Here is a 26187-nt window from a genome sequence, read left to right on the forward strand (position 1 = left end):
AAATGTCCATGTGGTTTTATTCTGTATATTGAAATTTTATTTTATTTATCTTCATTTAGTTATTTTTATGTTCTTTTTTTAGTTTTTACGAACAAATTATAACAATTCTTTGACTATAAAACATTCCTTTCTTTCTCTCTCTCTATGGTAAAGAGAAATGTTTTATGTTTCGTTTCTTTTTTGTTTTTAATATAAATACGCAAATTATCAGTGTCGAATCATATTTTAATAAAGACTAAAAGTAGTCGGAAGACGATTTAGAAACATGAACATGTTTATAGCAATATATTATATGTTTTGTTATTATTTTTAGATTAGTTTTATGCACGCACTTAAAATCGAGCTGAAGTTCGCGTGCAACATCTTCATAACCAAGAAACGAGTCAAACCGCTTTTGTCGGAAAATGGTTCATCTGAGAGAAGTGAAAAAGACGATGAAAAGAACGAAAGCAAAAGCATGATACAGAGTATGTTACAGAGTATTGGATCCAACTTAAACTTAAATGAATAAAAAATAATGTTATTATTGTAGTTAAATGTATAAATAAAATTGTTTCAACATGATTGGTTCAATAAGTATTTCATTTAAAGATACCATGAATTTCTTTTAAAAATTTTCACCTTCGTTGTATTATTAACTAATAATTAAAAAGAATCAGAAAAATTTGACAAATTACTCGAATATTTCAGTTAAGAAACTAGAAATACTGAAAAACTGCTTAGTTATATTTCTGCAAAGGTGATAAACTCGGAGAGATTTGTGAAATTTCTTTTGAAAATATTCATTCTTTTCCATTAACCATTTAATTTTTCTCCTCATCTTCTTCTAAATTCTTTTATAAAGTGTATTTATTAAATTGGTTCTATTAAATATAAAGGGCGTCGCTTTTGTACTAGAGTAGAGTAAAACTAGTTGAAAATATTGAAATACAAGAATAGAAACTTTCCGAGATGTTGATTTACAAACTGAGGAATGAGTACAATTAATTCACTGTTAATAATTCGGATTTTCTGACAAGCTATACGCCTTCTGACGATAGAATCTGTACAAGAGCGAGCTAGTACATTTCCATTGGAAAATCTAGCTATTGTTGTATGAATCGATCCAAAATCAATTACGGTACCAAGTTTTCTAAAGAAAACTAGGAGTAGAACTTATTTAGGAACAAAATTTTCCAGATTATTATTTATTCTGGTAGAGAGAAAATACAACGAATTCTTGATTTCGGAACTTGGCTCAAAGTCATATGTTTTTGGGCAATAATAAAAATAAACGTTCAATTTTGTGGAAAAATATAGTTTCCCAAATGAACCTACCGAACACTTCAGTGGTTCATGATTGTCCATCTTCTTCCCACGGAATTGTTCTTTCTGAAGTAGATCTATCCAACTGGAAAATGTAGGTTATCGTATAAATAACTTTTGTAGTGTAGAACTTGGATGTGAAAAAGTTACAATCTGCCAAGGCTTAATTAGATGTGGATGAGACCCCGACAACCAAGGTAGTACCTCGACAGACTTGCGATTTCAATGTACAGTTAAATGTTAATCTTAAATTTTTTAGAAAATAATAAGTCTTGATTCTTTATACAGATTAACATTTTTGTAATCATCAATTCTTTAGAGCACTAGAACGTTAAAGATATAAGACCATGAACCAGATATACATGAAAGAATCAATTCAACATTTACAGAAATAATGTATATTTTTTGATAATTAATAAAATTCTCTCAATTCCAGTCGATAGAAGTACTAAAGCCAGTAACGGATATGTAGATAATGGAAACCATAGTTTAGTACTTCACCAAGCAACATTTTTCCTTTAGAAGTTTAGTCACTTAAATAGAAGCAGTATTTACTTAAATAAATGGCTTTCCCCACTCTTGTTTTTCGATTGGCTGGAGCAAAGTGAACGCGTATAGACAGGATAGTTTATCCGATTTTAGTAAAATATTGTGGTAGAGTTTCAATTGCAAATAACCGCTGCAATGTCATCTTGTTGTACTCAAGAGCCATCTGTGAAAATTTTGCGGGAATAAGAGACAAGACGTTCCAAGCGCAAGACAATCTCTCCTAAAAATCACCCAATTTCTGTCGTACAGAGGAATATATTTCCTTTATCTCGGCCATTTCTAAAATATATTACATCTCGCATGGAAGTTTCCTCATTCCACCTTAAATATAACCTAATGAGTCTCACTCTCTTTGTGTAATTTGACTTAGTTATCAAGTTTTATTTTGTTTATAGAGTAATACTGCATCAGCTTTATTTTATTCTTAATAATAGACTTATTGTCGTAACCAATTAATAGCTGGGACGACAACACAGCAAAATAGGAATATATACATATACAAAAACCAGATATTTAATAGAGATACTTCAACAAATCATATTTATATTTCCCAGAATCTTGTACTGCATGTTTCGGAAATCATTCTTACCCCTAAGCCTAGAAAACCTCCTAATAACGTCATCTCCTACAGACCTTCTCCTTATCCTCAACAAATTACTAGAAAAATTGTTACATAGGAAACTATAAATCGTGCATTCTAAGACTAGCTATTGTGTAGGAGCCTTCATAGGTGTGAGTCAACTGAAGCAAGAACTTTTCCAGCAGATTTTTGGATACGAAACTTCTTATGTCTTGGAGAACCAAAGTGTCGCCATTCCATCGAGTGTGGCAATCTTTCTGGATCGTAGAAATGTACCCAAGTCTCATCCATAGTAACAATTCGGTTTAAGAAGTCTGCATCGTTTTTAAATCGAGCACAGATCGAAGGCGATGCTTCTACCCTTGCACGCTTTTGGTCAACATCAAACATTTGGGGATCCATTTTGCAGCAATTTTTCTCATGTACAAATTGACGTGAACTATATGATGAACGCGTTCGTACGAAATATTCAGTGCTTCAGATATCCATTTTAGCCCAATTCGACGGTCTGATAAAATCATGTCATGAGCTGCATCGATATTTTCGGGGACTGACATCTTCAATGAAAAATCTCTTAACCTTTTTAAATACAGATACTTGATGATGGCTCGACACTCCAATTCTTCGATCTTCACAATTTCGGTGGACATCTTTTTTCTTTTAATTTATTGCGTAATTCTCGTTCACTTTTTTGACGTCAAACTTTACACTGACACTTCTACTAAGTTATTGTTCGTTGCGATGGTAACGCAATATTTTGTTTATTCATGGAACTGGTCTAGGCTAGGTCTAGATATCAATACATCCTTATAAGTATATTTCAATATAGGTACTGATTGCATGCAGAAGTAAGCAGGACAAAAAAAATGAAATGCAAGAAATTATTTTTTTATTACACAGAAATACACGTATGTACAACAATTGGCAACCCCCCATATTTATTGTAAGCACACTTTATAGTGTAAATATTCATTGATTATTTGTCTTGTCGTTATTTTTACATAAATAATTCATTTCTTTCATTTTCTTAGTTTTATTCTCAATTATATGTACTTTATGCAGCATATTCTAATTCTAGATCTAAAAACTGGCACAAAACCAAGAAGGAAATCGCGCAATTCGCTTGACATATTCTGTGTGCTGTTGTTTCCTACGCGACATCAACGGAATGTTATTTCTTATATTTAGCTTCACGTAAATATTCGTTAGAAAATAGAAACGATGAAAAATTTAACGTGGTTATTGTTGTTGGTGGTTTATATTAACTTATGCTATTGTTTTCGAAGGAAAGATTATAAGCTAGGTAAAATTGAAGAACTTTTTCGTACTATTTATAAATTGAACAGCAGGTGTGCGGCATCTGGTAGTATTAATTAGAAATCTTTCTTACTTTGTGGCGCCATTCAAAATATTGATCGAAAAACGTGTTGATTTATATTTATTTATTGAGGAGTATACACTGAAAATATCAGATATAGTGTTGTTTTAAATATTATGTTTTTAGGTGTGGTAGTACATCAAACACCATCAGATGCTGAATTGCCGCTAAATGACACTATTATTAAGACAAATCTCATAGAGAAAAATTCAATTTCATTAACCAGTAATATCCAAACTATTTCCAAGATAGATATTTTCGAAACTTCTAAAATTGGTGAGTGAAAGTTATCAAAAATTTAGTATTGAACATAAACGATTTTTTCATTTTGTTTCGGGAAGAGTACGATTTCCGGCCAAAATCTGACAACGAATTTGGCTCAATTAGGTCATAATAAAATTAAAATGAGGAATAAAATTTTTCGATATCTTGCTTCGTTTTCGAGATACCGATACTTGACGTAACAACCGTTAATTCAAGATTTACTTTGTAGAATAGATGGCGTTTAATGCTTCATCTAGAACAGTTATCAGCAAACTTATAAACTAGAAAACCAAATATGAACATTAGAACAATTTAAAAAAAATTGGTAGCCAAATCTTTAGTAAACTTCCATTACACTAAAAAGTAGTACACTGAATAAAACTAATTTTCATACTAAATAAATATAAGTAGGTCAGGTTTTTTATTTTAGGTATGATTCCAAGTTCTCATCAATAGGACAACTTTCAGTTTACACTTGATAATATTCATATTTGATAAAAATTGTTCGCTTAACATTTAAAACCAAAAAAGGAAAGAACAGCAAATCTCCAGACAGACCACTTGCGTTGCGAACTAAGATCACAATTTTCCTTCTGCAATATTCCCAATTCAACTCAAAGACGTTCAAATTTAGAGCGCAATATCTTCTTGTTTTTCAAATCCAACAATTGTGTTTCAATGTTAATTTGAAAAGGAGAAAATTGCAACTTAGTTATTGTAGCATTAAGAAGATTTTTGACAAATGCTGTGCTGTTATCAAATTCCTAAAAATTGCTGAACAATGCTTCCCCAATCTTCAAAATTATTATTTTGTCAATAGAGGAAATATTTTCTTTGAGATGTTTTTAGCAGGTTTAAAAAGGAGAGCAATGTTTTCCTTTCAAAATCATGATCAAAAATGGATAATTTGTTTTCGAATTATCACTTCTTACATCGAAAAAATTAAGTTTCTTTTCCTTGTAGTTTATGATTAAGCTGATCAACGTACCTTGTTATGAAGTGGGCAGTTGATAGGGTGATCACTAACTCCATAACATAACACATTTCTTCCGGATTTGTTAGCGCTCAAAGCGCTTCTTGGTGAATGATACAATAGTAAACAAGGATCATGTGATTCAATTTTTCTCTTAAAATACCAACAAACTTTTTTTCTACGCCAGTCATATTTAAGTGGAAATATTATTGCGTCTGCTGTGTATATTTGTGTCAGAGTCGCACTTAAGGACCTAAAGTGCCACATGTGGCTCTGGAGCCGCACTTTGCCGATTACTGATCTAGAATAAAGTTTTTATGGCTATAAATTTGACGCGAGTCTTCCATTTAACCAGCAAATGGTTTTTATTGAATTTTTACATAATATTACATAATTACATAATTAAGTAATATTATGACTTCCATCATCCCGTGATAAATATGACATAATATACGAAGATAGTAAAAAACTATCTGCTGTTTGATACCGTTCTTAAAAAGAGAAAATATTTAACAATAACTTAAAAAATTCATATATAATTAAATGTAGAAATATGCTGTTTTGAGCTTATCAAGCAGTACGCACCGTATACTTGAAAAGGCGAAGCCCCGGTGGGGATAGGTTAGATTGGGTTTTTTCGACTTTATAGCTCTACAAGTCGATAACGGTTTCACGGAAAACAGCTGCTGTATTTCATTGGCGCGGTGATTAGGGCAGTCAAAAGATAGTGGAACCAAACTACCGCAGTTTCTCTTTTCTTAGCTCATTAAGCATCATATCCCAAATGTTCAAGTCAGCTCTTTAAAGGATATTGGCCTTTGGTAATGTCAAGTGGGACACGTCTGGCCTATCATAAGAACTATAGGCTCAACGACACTTGGATGCCTACTATTTCACTATGAACTGCTTACTAACCAACGCGGTTTTTGGCTGATAAATGAATCATAAATTTTAAAAATTTTCAGTTATTGACAATATTTCTCAGCACTCTCTCTCACACGACCGTTCTATTTCTCTCTAACCTCCATGGTTTTAATACTCTTTCTATTTGTAACTAACTATCTAACTATTTGTAAATAGTTTTACGCTTTTAAAAGTAGCTATATGAATACAGATAGTGCTGAGCGCCTGTATCCTTCATATCCGATTTCAGAAATAGGTAAAAAAGCCATGTCCCTGTACTTAGAGATCGTAGATAATATAACATGACAGCCATTTAAGTGAAGCTTCTTCAGTTATTTTCAAAATAATGGATTCAAAACAATTTCGTGGTCAACTTATCATTGCTTCTCGATGGAAAAAATATTGTACAACCTCGTCAATAGCTTCAAGTATCAATATTTCGAAAACGAAGCGAGATATAGAAAAAATTTATTTCTAATTTGCGATATATTTTGGGTCGTTTTACAAATATACAAATTGGAAACCGCGTATTGGCAAAGAGCTGAGCATAAAGTAGAGAACTGAATCGATCGCAGTGATCGATTTGGTCAAATTATCGTCAAATCATGCTCTTAATATAAATAAACACGTGAAAATTAGTTGAAACGTGGATCATAATAGTTGTCTTTTGCTCTATTTGAATTTCTGAAACTTTTATTTTACGTTATTGTAAATTAATTAATGTTGACTCCCGTGAATAATCCAAAATGACTATTGTTTTAATTTAATTTTTTTCGTTGATATTACCCGCATAAATTGTTGATAAATAGTGATTAAAATAAATATTTTTATCACAGATTCTTCTTCAATAATAATACTGGAAGCTAACTTTAGCAATTTTTATTTTTACAGTTGTCGTGTGACATATTTTTTTACATTCATCAATTAACCTCAACTAACAAATTTCTTTAGATATTTATGAACATTTTTAATAATTATTTTAAACACGATAAAATTATTTTTTAATAAATTTCAATTTTTAAATTGTTTATACATATATACATAATGCCATACTATTGCCGAGCATGATTTTAAGCAACCATCAGATGTCGTTTTTGTCGCGCACCCTGCCAATTAGGTATTTAAAACCCAAACACAATAGTGCAGAAAGGTATTTAGTTAGTTTCTCAATATTGTTGTTGTGTTTGAAAATTCACTTTGGATAGAAAAATATAATTTACACGAAACATGTTCGTTCATACTGAGTCATAATAAGTTGACGTTTCGGCTTCTACTTTGAAGCCATTATCAAGAAAAGTGGTTCTTCTTTGTGCATTGATCTAAGAAGTGCTCCAATTTAGTAGTCTCAATCTGCCAGCTCTACGCACTCCTATCGTATGATCCTCAAACTACCTATTTCTTGGTATTTCACCAAAGAAAGAGAGCTACAGAAATGATAATTAAGATGGACAATAGCTCTCTCACTGTTTGTTTCCAGCTAAGGTTGTTGCTTGTATCAGATCTTTTATTATTATATTGATTAATGACATTTTATGCAAAATTTTTTTGGTACTCTCAGTTTCAATTAAATAATCCATTTTATATAAAAATAGTGCTTAAACCTTATTAGCGATAATATTTATAAGAACGTTTAATAAAGTGATTATGTGAAATAAATATGACTTTGTAGATAGACTCCATTATGTACAACATCGTACTACTTTAGCTTCAACAATTAAAAGGTACTACAATCTACGACGTTCGATGGAATTGACATCGTCAGATCGTAGTTATTCTTATCAAATATTAGATATACGATATTTGAACTTGATGAGCCTATAAACTGTACGAATGAACGAAAGTTTAAACCATCGTCAAGTTCCATTTTTAGTTTGATTTAATCATAAGACTTTATTTTTTAGTTTGTAATTTGATAAGCGATGGAGTTGTAGCTGTATTTGGTCCACCTAATCGTATAACCACACCTGTAGTGGAATCAACTTGTAAAAGCCTCAGTATCCCTTACATCGTTACTTCATGGAGAAAAACTAATACTGAAGAATCGAATGTTTTTTTGAATTTCCACCCAGATGCAGATAGACTAGCTAAGGGTAAGTATCTGTATAACATCTGGAACCGTGGATTATTCAAAATGTTCTATAGATTGCGAGTAGGTGCCTAGAAATAGTAGTAGAGAGAAAATGCTTTATTGTCAAAAAATTGTTTACAATTTGTAGACAAAAGTTACTGAAAGAGGAAAAAGTTTGTCAGAATTATAATAAGAAATTGTGGTGGTTTTTCTTCAATGTTGTTAACAAATGATAATGTTTAAAATCATACGGAACGTTATGAAATAATTTTTGAGATAAATCAGCTCTCTTTTAAACATTAAAGATTTTTTTTCAATCACCATTTCTTTTACTTGACCGATTTTAAGCTCTGTTATGGTAAGAATAGTTTCCAAAATCCTTTGGAACGACCAATTTATTTATTGAAGTAAGTTATAACTAAAAATATTCGATTTTCGTGATTTAGGTATTGCAGAAATTATAAGAAGTTTGGAATGGGTAGGTTTTATTATTTTATATGAGGACGAAGAAGGTTTAGTTAATTTGCAAGAAGTTATAAAACTTCAAAGCGTTGAAAAAACAGATAATCAAGATTTTATTCGTATAGAACACCTCGTTGGTGGGCCAGACTATAGGTAAGCAAGTTTCTTTACTTGTTTGTTTCTCTGTTTTTTTGAAAGTTTATATCCAAATTGTCAAAAACATTTAATTAATCTATTAACTATCTTTTTTACTTTTGTTGACAACAAATAAGTCAATAAAAATATTGATATATTTTATATTATGGCATGAATTAATTAAACTTATTACTTATCCATGGACTATCAACCTTCCTAAATTCAAAACATCCCTTATAAGATACGACAAACACGCAACACCCACACAAGTAATAAAAAATGCCTTCAAAGAAATGATAACTGGTTGTATTTACGTTTAAATTTAAGTTTACACCACCATTACACCAACAATCACAATTACACTGTGTGACGCGCGTTTCGATTATCAAGTTATCATCTTCAGAGACTGGACATTTTACCTTCAGTCTCTGACGATAACTTAGTTGTCGAAACGCGTGTCACACAGTGTGTGAGTGAGTGACAAAATAACTGTAAGGATAAAATCTTACTCGACAGGTATCAAGTAAATTTTAGTTCTCTCCAGACAAAACTTAAACCTCTTAAAAAGAGTAAGAATTAAAACCGGCTATTGTTTATCTAATATCTTTTGTAAATCTTAATAGACAATCTAGAGTACCGATATGAAAATAAAACAACAAGAGTTCTATACGCAAACGATGTATATTCAAGACCATAAAAATAACGTCCTAGACGTCCAAGATCTAACCATGCGTCAAAAAATTAGGTATTTTACCCTTCGATCCGAAACTTTAGAATTTCCAAAGTCAACAAACTCTAAGCACAAGCTTTCGTCATCTTTGATGTTGTCTAGCTCTTGTCAGTCGACATTTTAGACCGATTGCCACAAATATGCCGTCCAAAGACAACAAAAGACAACAGTTTCAGCTTTCACCTAACTACAAAGATAGCCTTAGTGATTTGGAACAAATTAACTACCTACTTCAATTTATTAATGATGTACAACTTTACCATAATCTTTAGAAAATTGTGTATTCATAAAGTGTTAATGTGTGTGTGAGAATATATTATAACCGAGTTGTAATAGTACCTTTCAAAAATTAATAAAAAAAATTAACTTAATTTTTTTGTGTAATAGTTTTTTCTATGCTAATGATGATAAAGTACATAAATTTGAAGAGAAGTTGTTCGAATAGTAAGTATTACTTTTAAATCATTAGCAGAAAAATCCGCTATTGAGTAAAGTTAAAATGCAGTGACAGGTATAATTACGTAAATTTTTTTAAAATTAAAATTATTCAAAAACAATCGTAATATATGAAATAATAATTTAATACTGATTGAACATGGTAATACCATAAAGTGTGGGCGTTTGATTACAGTAAGTTCGGGAGCGGTGGGATAAAATTTAAATTAATTGGTTTTTCTTGATAAATTATTCCATAGAATTAAAGCGTTACTCCTTATTTCGAATTAAATATGCCAGATCAACTAAACTTCAATATGCACTTTGTTTTAGACATATATTCAAAAAATTTCAAAATAGCACGGAAAATAATATCATTTTGGATTGCAAGACCGAAAATATTTTGCCCATATTAAAACAAGCCGCGCAATTGGATATGGTAGATATACGATATAACTATTTTCTCACATCTTTGGTAAGCATTATTTCAAGAATTATTATTAGATAGATAAATAGACATATTTTTTGCATTCAAAGAATATAAAATTACAACAAGTTCGGTCTCTATATATCAAAATGCTAAAACAACATCATGCAGGATTAAAATAATTAAATACATATGGCTAATTTGATAAGAAAAAAGTGGAAACACAATAAGTATCTTATTCTTCTAGTACAAAGGCCCTCAGCTTCCAAATATTGAGAAAATAATTCACAAATCTTAGTTAATTTAATCAAGTCATTGGTGTTAAGAATACATATTAATTGGTGAAATGTATACAATTCTAAAAATATGTAATCTTCCCTAAGTTATATATAGGACATTCTAAACATCAGTGTATTAATGTTTCGATCTACAAGTTACATAACCTACAAATTGCACTTCATACCTCCATAATATATTTTTAGTTTTAGTTTTGGAACTGCATTGTCTAATTTGGTATATTATTCAAATTATATATATATATTGGATACGTTCGTCATCTAATATGTTATTTAAAAGGTTTTTGGAGTTATTGTGCAAGAATTCTAACCACAGATTATCACAACCGACATAGTCGAAGTGCTGCTTAATTTGGTCTAGAAAACTGTTCTTTACACTGTGACTGTTTAGGGCTTTTAACCTCAAGAAGCATTGCTTAGTTAATGAACTCTCATCCTTGATTTTCATTTTATTTAACCACAACAACGCTGATTTGAATATTGTAAACCTAACGGTTTTAATTTCCACTCCCACCATATAATTGTGAGTGCAAAGAGGCAGATACAGAAACCTTTTTAAAAAGTTAATCTGAACTTGTTGCATATCATAATACCCAGATTCCAATTCCACATGATAAATAATGATATTGTAAAATTCTGTGCGAGTATTCCAAAAAGGAAGTTTAGACCGACACATAATATTCATAATAGCACCTGTAGATTGAAGAGTATTGGTTACTGTTCTTTCTGTCATATTTAGAAATGAAGACAAAGATATGTAAAAATTTTTACTACCTCCAAATATTCATTATTTTTGTATGTTTACTTCTAATTTTATTGAGTTGGAATAGGATTCGAAAGTAGTAACACGTCATTTCCACCATCTATGTTATTTCCAGTTTGCCCAACAGATCTGAAAGAAACATCAGAAACAGCAAGGGAGTTAATGATTCACCCTGCAGGAGTTCCTTCAGTTATATCAAACTTCTTGCTGAAGCGACCATTTAGTTTAATAGTCTTAAATTAGTTATCTTATATATTGTTTATTTTAGAACTGACACCTGTTTGACATAATTTATGCAATAATAAATTATGGTTAATATTATCAAATGCTCTCTTAAAGTCTACAAAAATATTATTATATATGTCAACACATATTTAAAAGTTGAGATAGCATGTTCATAAAAATCACTTTATTCTTTATTATATAAATTCGTGGTTTTACAGACCATGTATGTATGTGTATGTGTATATTAGAGTACCATGTTCATCGCTACCCAAAGGATCTATTGTGTTCCCCTTTTTAGCTGCAATATTGGGGATCCCAGCGTTTCAAGCTGATCTATTAATCCCTACTCCTGGGTGATAGCTGTAGCTGCCAGAAATCTAAGTCTTCTATTTTATGCGCTCCCAGTTGTGGATAGAGGTTTCGTCCTCTACGCAACAGAATCTCCACATGCTACATTATTTGTTAAGTCTAGCACCTACAGGTGTCCATTGAAGCAACTGTGGTCCGACAGGATTCCTGTTAGTATTCGTAGATTGTTCTACTTAGTCTGATACATTCAGCAGATCTTCCCTGATTATAGTTTTCAAGGAGTAAGTATATAACTTCCCTTTCATAAGTATTGTCTCTCAAAAGCGTAAAAAAGGGTTGAAATTTTTATGAGAATATCTCAACGCATGCGCAAAGATATTTTCCAATAAGTGCTGACATTTTTAGGTTCAGGAAACTTTTCAGACAACACTCGTATAAATTAATATAGATTTGGACATGCACGTCAAATTAACCGCATAAAAACAATATCTGATAAATATTAAATATATTCTTACTTGGTAATAATAAAAGAAAATGAAAATCGGTTAAGATATAATTAATTATTTTTTGTTTTAGACGTTTTCCCTGCTAAACTAATATTCTGTTTTAGGATGCCCACACGGTGGATTATTCTTCTTTGAATCTAACGGCAAACCTAACAACAATCAGAATTTTTGACAACAATTCTGAAAATTTAAAGTATACTTTACAAAAATGGAGCAACACCGCTTTTGAATTTTATCGTAACGCCGTCGATATACGTCCTGATACTATATCAGTAATACATAGATAGTTCCAGTTATTAGTTTCTAATCTTTTTCACGATATTATTTTTCAGACAGAAACAGTACTCTTACACGATGCCCTATTATATTTATCGACCGCTCTGAAGGATATGCCGAATATTTCACAAGACAAAGTCAACTGCTTCGGGTTGGGAGAATTTATTGATGGACCTGCTATAATAAACGCTACGAAATATGTAAGAACTCAAAAGATAACAATTATCTTTTGATTATATTTTGAAAATAATTCATGCAAACATCGTTTCCTAGTGAATGAACAATGTTTTGGTTGTAATTCCTCCAGTACGATTGAGTATACAAAAATTGAGACTCTGTTCATTTATGTGTGAAAATCTTTTCTAACCTGTTTTATATCATCTTAAGAGGTGATTTCTACAGCTTTATTAACTGCTTGCTGGTCAGTGTTAGAGGAGGGTAATTAGTATCGGCATTTAATAAAGATTGACTTCAAATACTTGAGCTCATTTTCGACCAATGATCTTCTTCTTAGGCACTAGTATGCTTAATGCTATTTTGATCATAACTGTGGGTATTCTCTTAACCATCTAGTAAGGGCGTGAAAATGCTTCTGTGAAGTATTCTTGAAATAGTAGTTGCTACCTTTTGCATGTGATGCTAAATGAAGATGATACAAACACAATCTTTTACTAAGAGATCCCTATAAATGCTGGATATTACTACTTCTAGCACAATAAACATATAAAAGTAAAGGTGTGATATTTAAGTAGCATTATGGCCAACTTTAAAGATAGCAGTTTCATTTAATCTGGAGTTATCATCAGCAGGCATGGCTTCAAACCTTTTTCACATATATCTTACAAGAATATCGTGACGTTGCTTCTGATTTATTAAGCTACTATACAAATAAGTTTACTTTAAATACACTTTGTCGCACTTGTAAAAGAAGTTCTTTGGATTCTATGTGGTTTGAACGAGGACGTTGCGGGAAAAGATTCCTCGTGGTACTGGACTTGTGATGGACGGTAGAATAATGTTTGTACTGACAATCGAACGGTTTGGGATGATGGGTACAACTACGGTTGCATTAATCTATATCGTCGGTAATTTGGCTGGTAAACTGGTTCACCAGATTCCAGCAAAACCGCAGAAATCCTGCAACACCGACGATCGATGAGGTGGGATTTGTAGGGTTTCACCTACACCTAAAGTAGTTTTCGGAAAGATTTTCGTATGCCGTCATTAGCAAAGGGGGAAATGGGATTTGAAGAAAGGGTAGTGATCCAGGAGGTTAGAAGGGTAGTTTTGACAAATGAATTGATTGATTCGATAGTACGAATCACATAACGATCTTGGAGGTTGTTTAGGCCACTTGAAATAGGTGTAAAGTAAGAGGGTTGGTTCGTCCGAATTTTCCTCCGAGTGCCTTAATGCACTTTGTCCTTCGCACTTTGTCCATAGTATCGTTCAGATAGGCCGTCAAACGGAAAGTGTGAGTGAATGTCACTCCCAAATCGACGGGCTCTCTTCTTAATATTTAAGTGGAAAGTTTGAGGTAGAAATCGTTTGCCTTAGATATTGGGATGCTTGAAGACGACAGCCTGGGTTTTTTGAGAATTGAGAGCCACCCTTCATTTCCTGCACCAATCTGAGAACTGACGTAGAAGATTTTGGAATCGGATGTTGTCTTGTATTTATATGGGTATGTTTCTCAAAAATTCTCATAGTTCGTCACACTTTCAGTAAAATTAGTATATTCCACAGAATTCTATTAGACAGAAGCTTCGACATGTTGGCATTAGATAATTTCAATGTACTGCATAGTTATATTTATTTACAGGTAGAAGGACTGTCGCCTGTAACTGGACCAATAAAGTTTGATGATTATGGTAATAGAATCGATTTTAACATTTATGTGTACACTCATTTGGATAATCAGGCGATAGCTACTTACCAAGCACAAAACGAAATGTTGCAACTGACAAGAACATCCGAAGAAACTAATTTGGCTTCTATTTCAAATTTGAAAAGGATTAAAGTGATAGTTTCGACAAGGTAATTTGTTATACCTGTAACATTTTTCGTAATTATTTACACTCTTTCTATTCGTGAGATGAATTGATAAACACTGTCTCTAACTTTTTTATTGTATTTACACACTATACAGTACACTCAACACTTAAAATAATTTACTTATAAATATCACTTAAATAATTTCTGCGATTACTTTCATTAATTCATTCTTTTCACTACTACTATTTATTTAAAATTAAACTAACTGCGTTAACACAAATCATTTATATACCTTATATATATAAAATTCTACTAAGTTCTAGAAGAAAAAGGAACAAAAGAAATTAATAAATAGACTTTCCTAGAAATTATTTGAAAAAAATATTGCTACTAAAAAAATTATATACAAATAAACATCGAACGAGTTCCTCCATTTATAAAAAATATGAAAGACACTGCCCGAAAAGCGCCGGGCGAATTCGTCGAATTTTAAGAATTCCATAGTAGCTGGACAGGGCCGGCCTAGGAAAACACCCTAGGATACAATTTAGTGAATCCTAGGGTGTTAGTTCATAACCAGTCTACCCAACCCTATGATTGACATTGATTAAGACTTTTAGCAATATAATACCTCAAATTCGATTTAAACAGATCCCACTTAGGGATTTAATGTGATTTCCTTGGTAAGTAAAATTTTTATGGAACGACATGTCTTTTATAATTTGGCAACGACATTTTACATAAATCTAAATTCATATTAACGTTTTACGCAATCGTTTTATCTTCTAAACCCAATAGCTTTCTAGCTTTCTACCAGCCTTCCATAAGTATTATTTCTATAGTATACGACATCGTATGATTCGACGCCTACTGTAAAAATATTCCAACAGAAAGAATTAATAAGATTGTTATTTAGGATTAAGTCAGACAAGTTGTAACCAGTAACCGTCAAGGAAAATAACCCGCTAAAGATTTCTGCTTCTTCTGTTTAGCCCGATTGTTAAAAATAGTTTTTTTTTGGAAATTTATATGTTTTATTCCAGAATCGGTGAACCTTATTTAATGTACGCCGAATCCCCGGATGGTACACCGTTGCAGGGTAACGACAGATACGAAGGTCTAACGAAAGATTTGATGGATGAAATAGCAAACATTTTGGAATTTCAATATGAAATTTACTTAACAGAAGGTAATATTTATGGCAAATTTATTGAATCAGAAAAACGGTGGACAGGTTTGATAGGAGATCTTCTTGAAGGAGTAAGTAAAATTATATGATTTTACAATAGGTATTAATCGAAAATAATTTGTGCAGAGTTTTGAAGGTCTTTGTTTTGTTGATTATCCGGTATTGTTGATTGTTTAAAAAAAATCTAATAAGTATTTATTTCAGAGGGCGCATCTTGCACTTTGTGATTTAACAATTAATCAACAAAGACGATCATACGTAGATTTTAGTATGCCTTTTATGACTTTGGGTAAGTTGTTAAATAGAAGCAAAACTTTTAAAGAATAAGTAAAAAGCATATTGTAATTGTAATTAAACGATTAACAAACAGCCCACACGGGCTTTAAACGCTAAATTTTCTAACGAATATTATTCGACAATTCGCAGCCGCTTAATGAGCAGCTACTGCGTGGATACGTTATTTTCACTAGTACGAGGATGTATTGATATCTAGTTAGCCTAGACCAGTTCCATGCATAAACAAAATATTGCGTTACCATAGCAACGAACAATAACTTATTAAAAGTGTCAGTGTGAAGTACCCGTATTTAAAAGGGTTAAGAGGTAAGCAGATTTACGAAGATATGCTCAATACCCTTGGTGATCAATGTCTTTCATATGCGACAGTGAAAAATTAGACTGCAAGTTTCAAAAGAGGTAAATTTTCCATTGAAGATGATGACCCATAGTTCACGTCAATTTGGATATGAGAAAAATTGCTGCAAAATGGATCCCCAAATGTTTGAATGTTGACCAAAAGCGTGCAAGGGTAGAAGCATCGCCTTCGATCTGTGCTCGATTTAAAAACGATACAGACTTCTTAAACCAAATTGTTACTATGGATGAGACTTGGGTACATTTCTACGATCCAGAAACAAAGCAACAATCGATTGAATGGCTACATTCTGGTTATCCAACACCTAAGAAGTTTCGTGTCCAAAAATATGCTGGGAAAGTTCTTGCTTCAGTTTTTTGGGATTGCCATGGAGTAATCGTGATGATTTTTTGGATAAGGGTAGAAGAATAACTGGAGACTACTATTCGACATTACTGACTACTCTACGGGAAAAAATTGAAGAGAAAAGACGCGGACAGCGTTTTGTTTTTGCAGGACAACGCCCCTGCATACAAATATCATGTTGCCATGCAAAAAATTCGTGATTTAGGGTTTGAATTACTAGAACACCCCTCTTATTCACCAGATTTGGCTCCGTCCGGCTAACATCTCTTTTCTCAATTAAATGAAATTTAAAAGGTCGTAAATTTTCTTCCAACGATGAGGTGATAAAAGCTGTGGAGGTGTGGTTTGCAGAGCAAGAAGAAACATTTTATTTGAAAGGTCTAGAGACGTTACAAATTCGCTATAATAAATGTATCCAATTGAGAGGAAAATAAGTTGAGTAATAAAATATTTTGAAATTGAATTTTTGTTTGGTTTGGCTGTAACTCGCATACGACCTCTTCGAATAGATCTGACGTAGAAGAAAAAAGTGAAATAAATATATTCAACCAAAAACAGACAATGATAATAAAACGGTAAAAGTTTTTTTTAGTCATGTTGTACCCACGAATATAAGACAAAAACGGTCCATCCCCACAAAGGTCAATTATAGAGAAATAAGGGCTTCAGTACATCGGGGTTCGACCTGTTAACCTAAAACGCAACGTTGCCGATATGAAATGTTTATACACCCTTATAACATTCAGCCCTCGGGACGTGCCTACCTTGTCATTGGGACATACATCTAATTAATCAGACATAATCCACATTCATAACAAACGAAACGAACTTTTTTCCCAAATTTTTTTAAATTGCATATTCACGCCAACCGAGCTTCTCGTCAAGTCGAAACAAACGAGCCCAAACTCGATGGGGTTGTTCCTGAGGCCACCTTCTAGCTCCATCACCAGATCAGCTCTATGCTATAATAACATTGGATTGTCTTCCTATGCAAAATTTCAGATCAATCGAAAACCGGGAAGGTAGAGCTTTTAAAAGATGGATTACCACAGACATAAGAAGAATTCAGCAGTCAGAGATGTTACAAAATGTATATCTACAGTTTTGTCGAATTATACCTACTGAAAGAAGATGTAATACTTTTGACTTCTGGCAGATTGCAAAAAACTGTAGTTGTAGCTATTGGGTGTAAAAGTGAATTCACTAACAATAAATATCCATTTTAAACCTAACAAAGCTCAATATATTTCCATAAAACTAAATGTCTGACAACAAACTGCTTCGTTGGTTTTCTTAGTCATATATTTATTCATTTGTATCTAACTAATATGGTATTGATAAAAAATTCTTGTGTGGGTGGTTTTTATTTTCAGGTATCGCCATTATGCATAAATTGCCAGCTAAAGAAGAAGCCAATCCATTTGCTTTCTTAGATCCTTTCTCTACAGCAGTTTGGATTTATTCAGCTACATTATATTTAGTCGTATCTATTGTACTCTATTTCATTGCAAGAATGACTCCAGGAGATTGGGAAAATCCTCATCCGTGCGATGAGAATCCTACGGTACTAGAGAATATCTGGGGCTTGAAAAACTGTCACTGGGCAACACTAGGTACTATAATGAACCAAGGATGCGATATTTTACCAAAGTATATTTTTAAATCTATTTATCATTACCTCGTAAATATGTTGAAAATTTTAGGGGAATTTCTTCGAGATTGGCACTCTCGATGTGGTGGTTTTTTGCTCTTATTATAACTAACTCTTATATAGCTAATTTGACGGCATTTCTAACTAAAGCTAATTTGGAACCTCCTATCAAAAATGTGGAAGATTTAGCTAAACAGAACAAAATAAAATATGGACTTTTAGAAGGAGGTGCGACTGAACAATTTTTCAAGGTGGGACCACTGATTTTTAGATGATAATAATAAAATTTTTTATCTAACATACAATCTGTCTGAAGGGGACAATGAGTATATTAATTATGGAGGAGTATCCTTTAATAAGGATATACTAACTCAAATAAGTTTGTATGACAAGATAGGCTAAGGGTTATAATTGACATTTTTTGTTTTAATTACTGACAGTTTTTATATTTTCATTAAATCTACTTACAAGTTCGATTGATTTAAATCTACGTTTTCTTCAGTTTCCGTACAAGTACATTTGGGTGAGTACTTTTGTTCTTGGTTTCATTTCTAATCGAAGGCACTTGAGGGTCTCTTTCGATGATGGAACTGAGAACATACCACCTTCACAATAGTTCTAATGGTTTTATTCTCAAACCTAGTCAGTGCATGTCTCTGAATTCATTACCCAGTTGTTTCCACTATGCAAAGATGTGCTTTCGCCGTGTTAGTCTCCGATCTAGGTACATACCCAGATATTTTGTTTCAATTTCTTGTTTTAATTCAATGTTGTTTTGTATCATTGGTGGGAATGTGTCTTTTGTCTCTTGTAAATTCTTCGTTGCGGTTTGAGGATTTGTATGTTTCGCAAGAATTGCTGTGTCATCGGCAAACGTTGCTATTTTCCTGGTGGTCGGTAGATCAGAAGTATAAATTAGATAAAGAATAGGTCCAGTATACTTTCTAGTGGTACCCATGAGTTGACTGGGTGTAATCCCCCATATTTATCTTGCCATTTGACATAGAGATCTGGAGTCTATCCCCCAAAAATGATTCTAATAATAGGTAAAAGTGACATGAAAGTTTATTTTTGACTTCGCATAACCTGCCAAACCTTATCAAAGACTTGGTTGATATCTAGAAATGCCGCTGAGACAAATTGATTTCTTTAAAAGGTTTCATTAATATTGTCTGACAAGTGAATCTTCTGAGGTAGTGCTAGAAGTTTAGTGTGTGAAGAAATCGTGACTCCAAAAGTCGTATAAAATTATGTTTCCATAAAAGCCAGTTTTATTTTTCCAAATAATGTTTATCATTATTCATTAATCAATTCAAATTCTTTTAAGGAATCTAATCTATCTCTCTATCAGAAGATGTATGTGGATATGAAAGCCCAGAGACCCAGTGTATTCGAAAGAGATAATTTAGATGGTGTTCAACGTGTACAAAATACTAAAAATGAATTGTACGCTTTTTTAATGGAATCTACCGGTATAGAATATCACGTTCAAACCAAATGCGATTTGAAACAAGTTGGATCGTGGTTAGATTCGAAAGGTTTTGGTATAGCTATGCCTATGAGTGAGTATATGTTGTTTAACAATTTTGACAAATTTTTATTGCTTTTTGAGATTCGATTGAGTTATCAGTCACTGTGGCACCAGTAATTTTAAGTATCTTTTGCCCAGTTAACTGTTTAATATATTGGGGGACCGGAAAGTAAATCATTTCTGCACGTCAATATTTGATTGACATTTGTGTCGTATTAAAGCCGTTTAGAAGTTAGAGTTATTTGTTCTCTTTAAAATAATTGGATATGAGACTTTTTTGTAATAAATGGCCAGCCAAATACCAGTGGAACATTGTTTGCTTTTTGAGTTTCGCAAAGGTGATAACGCAACCACAACCAAAAACGTTTTTGATGTTTTTCCAAGTCTTTTGGTAGTTCGTAAATAGCAAGGATCCAAAATGAGATCCGATAATTTTGATCTCTCTCAATTCTATCGATCAGGAAAACCAACGACCATAGACAATCACATTTTGCGAAGGGCAAAAGCTGAAGAAAATCCATATTAGACAGTCGGTGAACTCTTAAACTCCCTTAAACAACCTTAATCGACCATCCAAGAAAATTCGCAGAAGATTAGAAAAATAAACTGATTTGGTGGTTGAGATTATTAAACCAGATCGGTTGAGGTTGACTTTTGTGGTAATTCCATAACGCAAAGCTTACTTGCAGGTAAACTACAAACTATACAGTTTCAGCTGTATTAGTACCACTGAAATAGATCTAAAAAGTTTCTGTGGAGTTCTCTTAGCACCATAAAATAAAAAAACAATACAAAACAACTCTCACTACTGAAAAAAAAACAAGAATGTTAGATTGCCTGCACACCCATGTTACCCATAATGTCAAGAAACGTACCAGAAGCACAAACTTAAAATTAGAAAGTATTCTGATGGCAAAGAGGGTAATATGCGCTTGGTGAATTAGTACGGTAAATAATCAAAGTACTAAGTTCTGTACCTCATAATAAAATATATATTCTATATTCTACCTCGGTATCCAGTAAAATGAAAATGAAAGTAGGTACCCACGCAGTGCTCCTCAATATCCACAATAGAACTGGCAATAGTAGTCAAGTATTTCTCATTCATTCCTGTATTTGCCAACATTACGATGCTAAGCAGTCTTTGGATATAGTGGTAGTTTTAATCTTTTTATGCTAAAAAGTAGAAATAGAAGTGTAGCTTTTACGAGATCCATGTTATAACTTTTTGAACCGTATTAGCCAGAGCCTAGACTAAAAGTTGGCTAAAGGAGAAATATAAGAAATTCATTTTATTCTAAAAATTGTAGATGCCAATTATAGAGGAGCTATTGATAAGGCTATCTTACAACTACAAGAAGCTGGTAAACTTTCTTATTTAAAAGAGAAGTGGTGGAAGTTAAAAAGAAAAGAGCCGTTATGTGAAAACGTAAGTAGCTGTTATATTTCCAAAATTTGATCAAATTTAAACCCAATAACTTATATTTTTTATTAAATTCGATTTTTTTTCATATATTTTCTATATAATCAGTTTCTTAACTTTGAATTTGAGGATGATTGTGAAAATGTGCGTCAGAATGTCGATTTTGATGTAATTATCGAAAAAAATGGGAACAGTATTGAGAAACTATTTAAAAGTTGAATCTCAAAAGACCAAGAATTACTAAAATGGATTATTTGACAAATTATTTGTATGATATTTCAGATTAGATCTCAAAATAAAGACGATAATGGCGATTTAGATTTGGCAAGAACAAGCGGTATCTTTTTAGTATTGACTGTTGGAGTGGCCATTGCTATAGCTCTAGGTTTGACGGAATTTTTATGGAATGTGAGAAATATATCAGTAGAAGAACATGTGAGTTATTTTTCTAAAAAAATATATATACTTTTTCCCATAATATCAATCGCTAAATATATTCTCCTTAAAAAAAATTTGCAATTCAATCATTTTTACGAAATCACTTTTCATGAAGACAAAAAAAATTGGGTAGGTAACAGATTTGAGTTAGTTATTTGAGAAACAACAGAAATCACAGCTAAAACTTAATATGAATAATTTTGGAATCCACATAAGTCATAAGTAAATTTGCTATTATGATATTTCATTCATGTGAGACAGACAACAGAAGTCGAATGATAAATATTGTTTCTTCAATTAAAGCATTGATGGCGTCAAACGTGTGGCTGTTAACGAAATAATCTGCCTCGTGTTAATGACTGAGTGGAAAAATTTGACCATGGAGGAGTTGATCAGAAGAAATAATTATTTTGAACAGTAATTTTAGAATTCCCTTGACTAACATGAATCAAATACATTATTTTCATATCACTTTCTGTCTATTATTACTGTAATACAAAAAGCAGTTGAGACTACATGAAAATATTTATATAAATAATAGTTATTCTCTCTATATCATTCCAAAGATCAGAAATCATAGTGATGCGGCAGAAATACTTTTTTGGCGAAGTGTATAAGCATGTTTCTAATAAAAACGACTATTTGTACACCTCAAAATCCTTTAAAAAAATACACAAAAATAATGCACTCCCGAGCAAAAAATTGAGGTCACTACAGAAATGGGGAATAATTCAAAAATTGCGAATAATTTTAGCGTAAATATTGATAAGGATTAGTCGGCGTTAAAGCAAATTATTTCCGAGACTTGACAGCTGTTATTAGCTGTCATTCGATGTTTTAGAGTACGACTTTCATGAAAAATGTGCCTTTGCGTTAATTGAACATTCACATTACTCTTGCCTCTTTTCCAGTTTACTATTGATTCTTTGTATGAAACCTAACGATTGCAATGTGTAGTGATTTAACAGGCCCATAATGCCTTTAGATCCGATTGTTGTGGCAAGAATGGTTCCGCTGCTACAAAATGGTCGGGGGCAACGTGAAATTGCAAGAATTGTTGGTGCTAGTCTTTGTGGTGGGCAAGGGTGTATCAGCGCTTTCTGGAGACTGGCCTGATTACTAGAAGACCAGGATCTGACCGTTTTTTGGTGTCCACAAGTTTGCGGAATAGAACAGCTACTGCGGTTTCATTGCGAAATCAGTTAAAAGAAGTGAGAAATGTCAACGTTAGTGAATGGACCGTTAGAAGAAGACTTCATGCTGCTGGACTGTCATGCAGAAGAATGGCTACAGGTCCCCCGTTGCAACGCCAGCATCGGACTGCAAGATTGACATTTACCAGAGATCACGTTCGTTGGAATGATGATGACTGAAGTTGGGTATTGTTCTCAGATGAACCGCGTTTTTGCCTCACTGGGTCAGATGGACGTCGACGAGTGTGGGGAAGACCTGGAGAAAGATATGCTGAAGTTTACATTGAAGAGCGTCTTCCATTTGGCGGTGGGTCAGTTATGGTTTGGGCGGGAATCACTGCACAAGATCGTACAGAGCTGAGAAGATTGCTGTTGCAGTAATGGGATAATATCGACCAGAATGTGATCCGCAACTTAATTCAAAGTATACCGCGCCGACTTCAAGCAGTTATCAATACAAGAAGTGGGAATAAACGTTATTAGTGTCAAGTTTTTTTATTTTGTTCGTTCCATATCTTCCCTAACAACAAAATGTTGAATTTCGCCCAAAATGTTAATTTGTTGCTTTTTCAGAATCAATCATTTAATCCCAGAAAAAAATACATTTTTTTTAGTATAGTGTATGACATTCAGCTTACAAAAGCACATGCAATGACGTACAGTTTGCGAATACTACCTGAAAATATAAAATTTCAAAGAACATGAAAATTTCAAGGTGACTTCCATTTTTTGATCGCCAGTGTATTTGAGAAACAACATGCGTCAACAATTGTCAACCTAACAATTTTAATCGAAACGATAACTTATTTGAATTTCAACTGGTGTTTGTATATTTATTTCATTTAACTATCATACAAAACCCATACCAGCTGGGAGTTTAATAGCTCCGCCTCTGCTTGCTTTAGAAATTTTTCTTTTGTTATTGAAATATTTGCCAAAAACGATTAATGTTATTTGTTAAATGACAGATTCAGTTATCATGTTCCCGGTGCCTTTTGACACTATTTATGGTCTTTCTCGATGATTCGTCCTGTGTAATTATCATTTTGTTATAATTTCAGATATCTTTTTGGGATGCTTTGAAAATAGAAGTAAAATTTGCTGCTAATATTTGGATAACGAAGAAAAAAATTAAGCCGGTGGTGTCTGAATCAACTTCATCAGAAAGCAAGAGCGAAAAAGATAATAAAAGCATGATTCACAGTTTCTTACAAACGGCTAGTTCTTTCATAAATTTGCAGCAAAGTTCTTAGTTCAAAAATTTACTTTGAGAAATTACACTTGATTACAATACATATTACCGATGTTATCGACACTTATATATGGATTCATTTGAGCGTACCTCGTATATACAATATACTGTTATTTTATATTGAAATGATTGTGTTATTGTAGTATTTAGATTTTTGTTAGAAATAATTTATCTAAATATTTTAAAACTGTGTCATTACAGGATTGTATGTGCTACTAATATTAAGTAATTTTAAAAACAGATATAGAGAAATAAAAGTTAATTAATAATTATAAATTCACTGACATCTGTAGTTCATCTATGAAACACACTCCCGACAGCTAAGAAGATGCCATTAAAATCGACCCGCCACCAAACGTACTAAATATTACGCAAATAGACGGCAGCAAAATATATAGATTTCTGATAATTTTGTTTTCCGTAAACTGATTATTTGTAAGCTGATTATTTGATTTTAATTGATTGGTTGTATATTCAATTCACTATCTTCTTTTCTGATTTATAAAAATACTTTAGAACGCAAATGAACAAGTTTAACTAACCTTAAGTTTTTGAGTTAATAACTAGATGTCAGCATCATATTTTATTTACCATATTTTAAATTCAAAATTTATATTTTCTAGTCAGGCTGTAAAATATATCTAATACAAAAATTCCTTTGTAATAAGTATTCCATTTTTTCATTTATTTCTAATATTTGTCTACAGCTATGTTCAATACTTCCTGGGTACTTATTATTATCCTACTCCTTATCCAGATTTTCATTGAAAATAATTTCTTCAAAAACTTGTATGTGCTACTAATATGAAATTTTCTTAATAACAAAAATAGTATATAAAACATAAATAAATCACTAATTATGAATTTCCTGACATCTGTAGTTGATCTATGAAATACAGTTACGAAAGTTGCCATTTAAACCGAAGTGTTATTAAACGTATTAAATATTAAGCTAATAGATGGCAGCAAATTAGATAGATATTTAATTATTTTGCCTCTCGCATATTAGTTATTTGAAAAACTGATTAATTGATTATAATTAATTTATTCAATAAACTAACTTTTTTTAAATATAGGATAATAACATAGAATATGTTTAACTAACCATAAGTTTTTGAGTTAATAACTAGAGGTGAGCATCATCTTTTGCTTGGAATATTTGAAATTGTAATTTATATTTTCTAAATACGCTGTAAAATGTATCCTACCATATATAGAAATTCGATGGCAATAAATATATTTCTTTTTTATTTATTTCAAATATTTGTTACAGTTATATCAAATACTTCCTTGATACTTATTATTACTACTTATTATCTTATCCCTTACAATAATGAAAAAACCTCGACATAAAAAATTGATTCACTTTTTTATAACGTAGTACCATCTAAGGTACCTCAAGGTTAAAACATTAAATTGAAAATAAAATTCAACCACACCCTTAATGTCACCATCATCTAGTAGTAGAAGTACGCACTGTTGTCAAGTTAATATTACTGAAAAGCTAAAACTTTGAAATAATTTTCAAGCTTGTTGCTTTTTTGTATTTTTCAGTCAACCACATGTGATTAAACAATTCAAGAAACTAAATTAATATATTCTATAGTCATTTCATGAATTATTTTGTTAATACCGTTAGAAAGAACATATATTTACGTAATGACTACTTCGATATATCCTAACTGTAATCATTCGACCAATTTTTGAATTAATAAGTAGGTTCTACCTTTGATGGCTATTCTTTCATATATTTCTTTTATACAATTTTGTGTAACAAAATAAATTACAGTAATATAATTATATAAATACATATATTCTATGATTTCAATTTTTTCAACTGTTTTCACATTATTATAGATACTACATATTTTTAGCTTCGATATTCATTAAAAATTTTGTTGTTTATGTATGTCAATATTTCAAGTAATTGT

General features: G+C 32.0%; 2 protein-coding genes across 2 annotated transcripts in view; both read left to right on the top strand.

Annotated features, from left to right (window-relative positions):
• Positions 1-573, top strand: part of LOC130442939 (glutamate receptor ionotropic, kainate 2-like) — a 28181-nt gene extending 27608 nt beyond the window's left edge. The window contains exon 17 of the mRNA XM_056777351.1: positions 314-573. Coding sequence (XP_056633329.1) covers positions 314-511 — 198 coding nt within the window. The 3' untranslated portion in view covers positions 512-573. The remainder of the gene's footprint in view (positions 1-313) is intronic.
• A 2977-nt stretch (positions 574-3550) lies between these two features.
• On the top strand, positions 3551-24540 carry LOC130442949 (glutamate receptor ionotropic, kainate 2-like). The gene is made up of 16 exons (XM_056777365.1): positions 3551-3737; positions 3939-4088; positions 7854-8042; positions 8467-8635; positions 10116-10257; positions 12413-12580; positions 12641-12784; positions 14407-14621; positions 15623-15839; positions 15973-16057; positions 18142-18418; positions 18472-18670; positions 19747-19981; positions 21261-21379; positions 21656-21808; positions 24066-24540. The coding sequence occupies exons 1-16, from the start codon at positions 3656-3658 to the stop codon at positions 24255-24257; spliced, it is 2736 nt and encodes a 911-aa protein (XP_056633343.1). The 5' UTR covers positions 3551-3655; the 3' UTR covers positions 24258-24540.
• The last annotated feature ends 1647 nt before the right edge of the window (positions 24541-26187 follow it).

Source organism: Diorhabda sublineata, chromosome 1 (genome assembly GCF_026230105.1).
Source record: "Diorhabda sublineata isolate icDioSubl1.1 chromosome 1, icDioSubl1.1, whole genome shotgun sequence".
Taxonomy (NCBI): Eukaryota; Metazoa; Arthropoda; class Insecta; order Coleoptera; family Chrysomelidae; genus Diorhabda; species Diorhabda sublineata.

Excerpts from the sequence above, each read along its gene's own strand:
- LOC130442949 (XM_056777365.1), top strand. The coding sequence starts at position 3,656 with ATGAAAAATTTAACGTGGTTATTGTTGTTGGTGGTTTATATTAACTTA. Across the intron at positions 16,058-18,141 it reads TATGCCTTTTATGACTTTGG|GTATCGCCATTATGCATAAA; the intron begins GTAAGTTGTTAA and ends TTTTATTTTCAG. Across the intron at positions 21,809-24,065 it reads ATATATCAGTAGAAGAACAT|ATATCTTTTTGGGATGCTTT; the intron begins GTGAGTTATTTT and ends TTATAATTTCAG.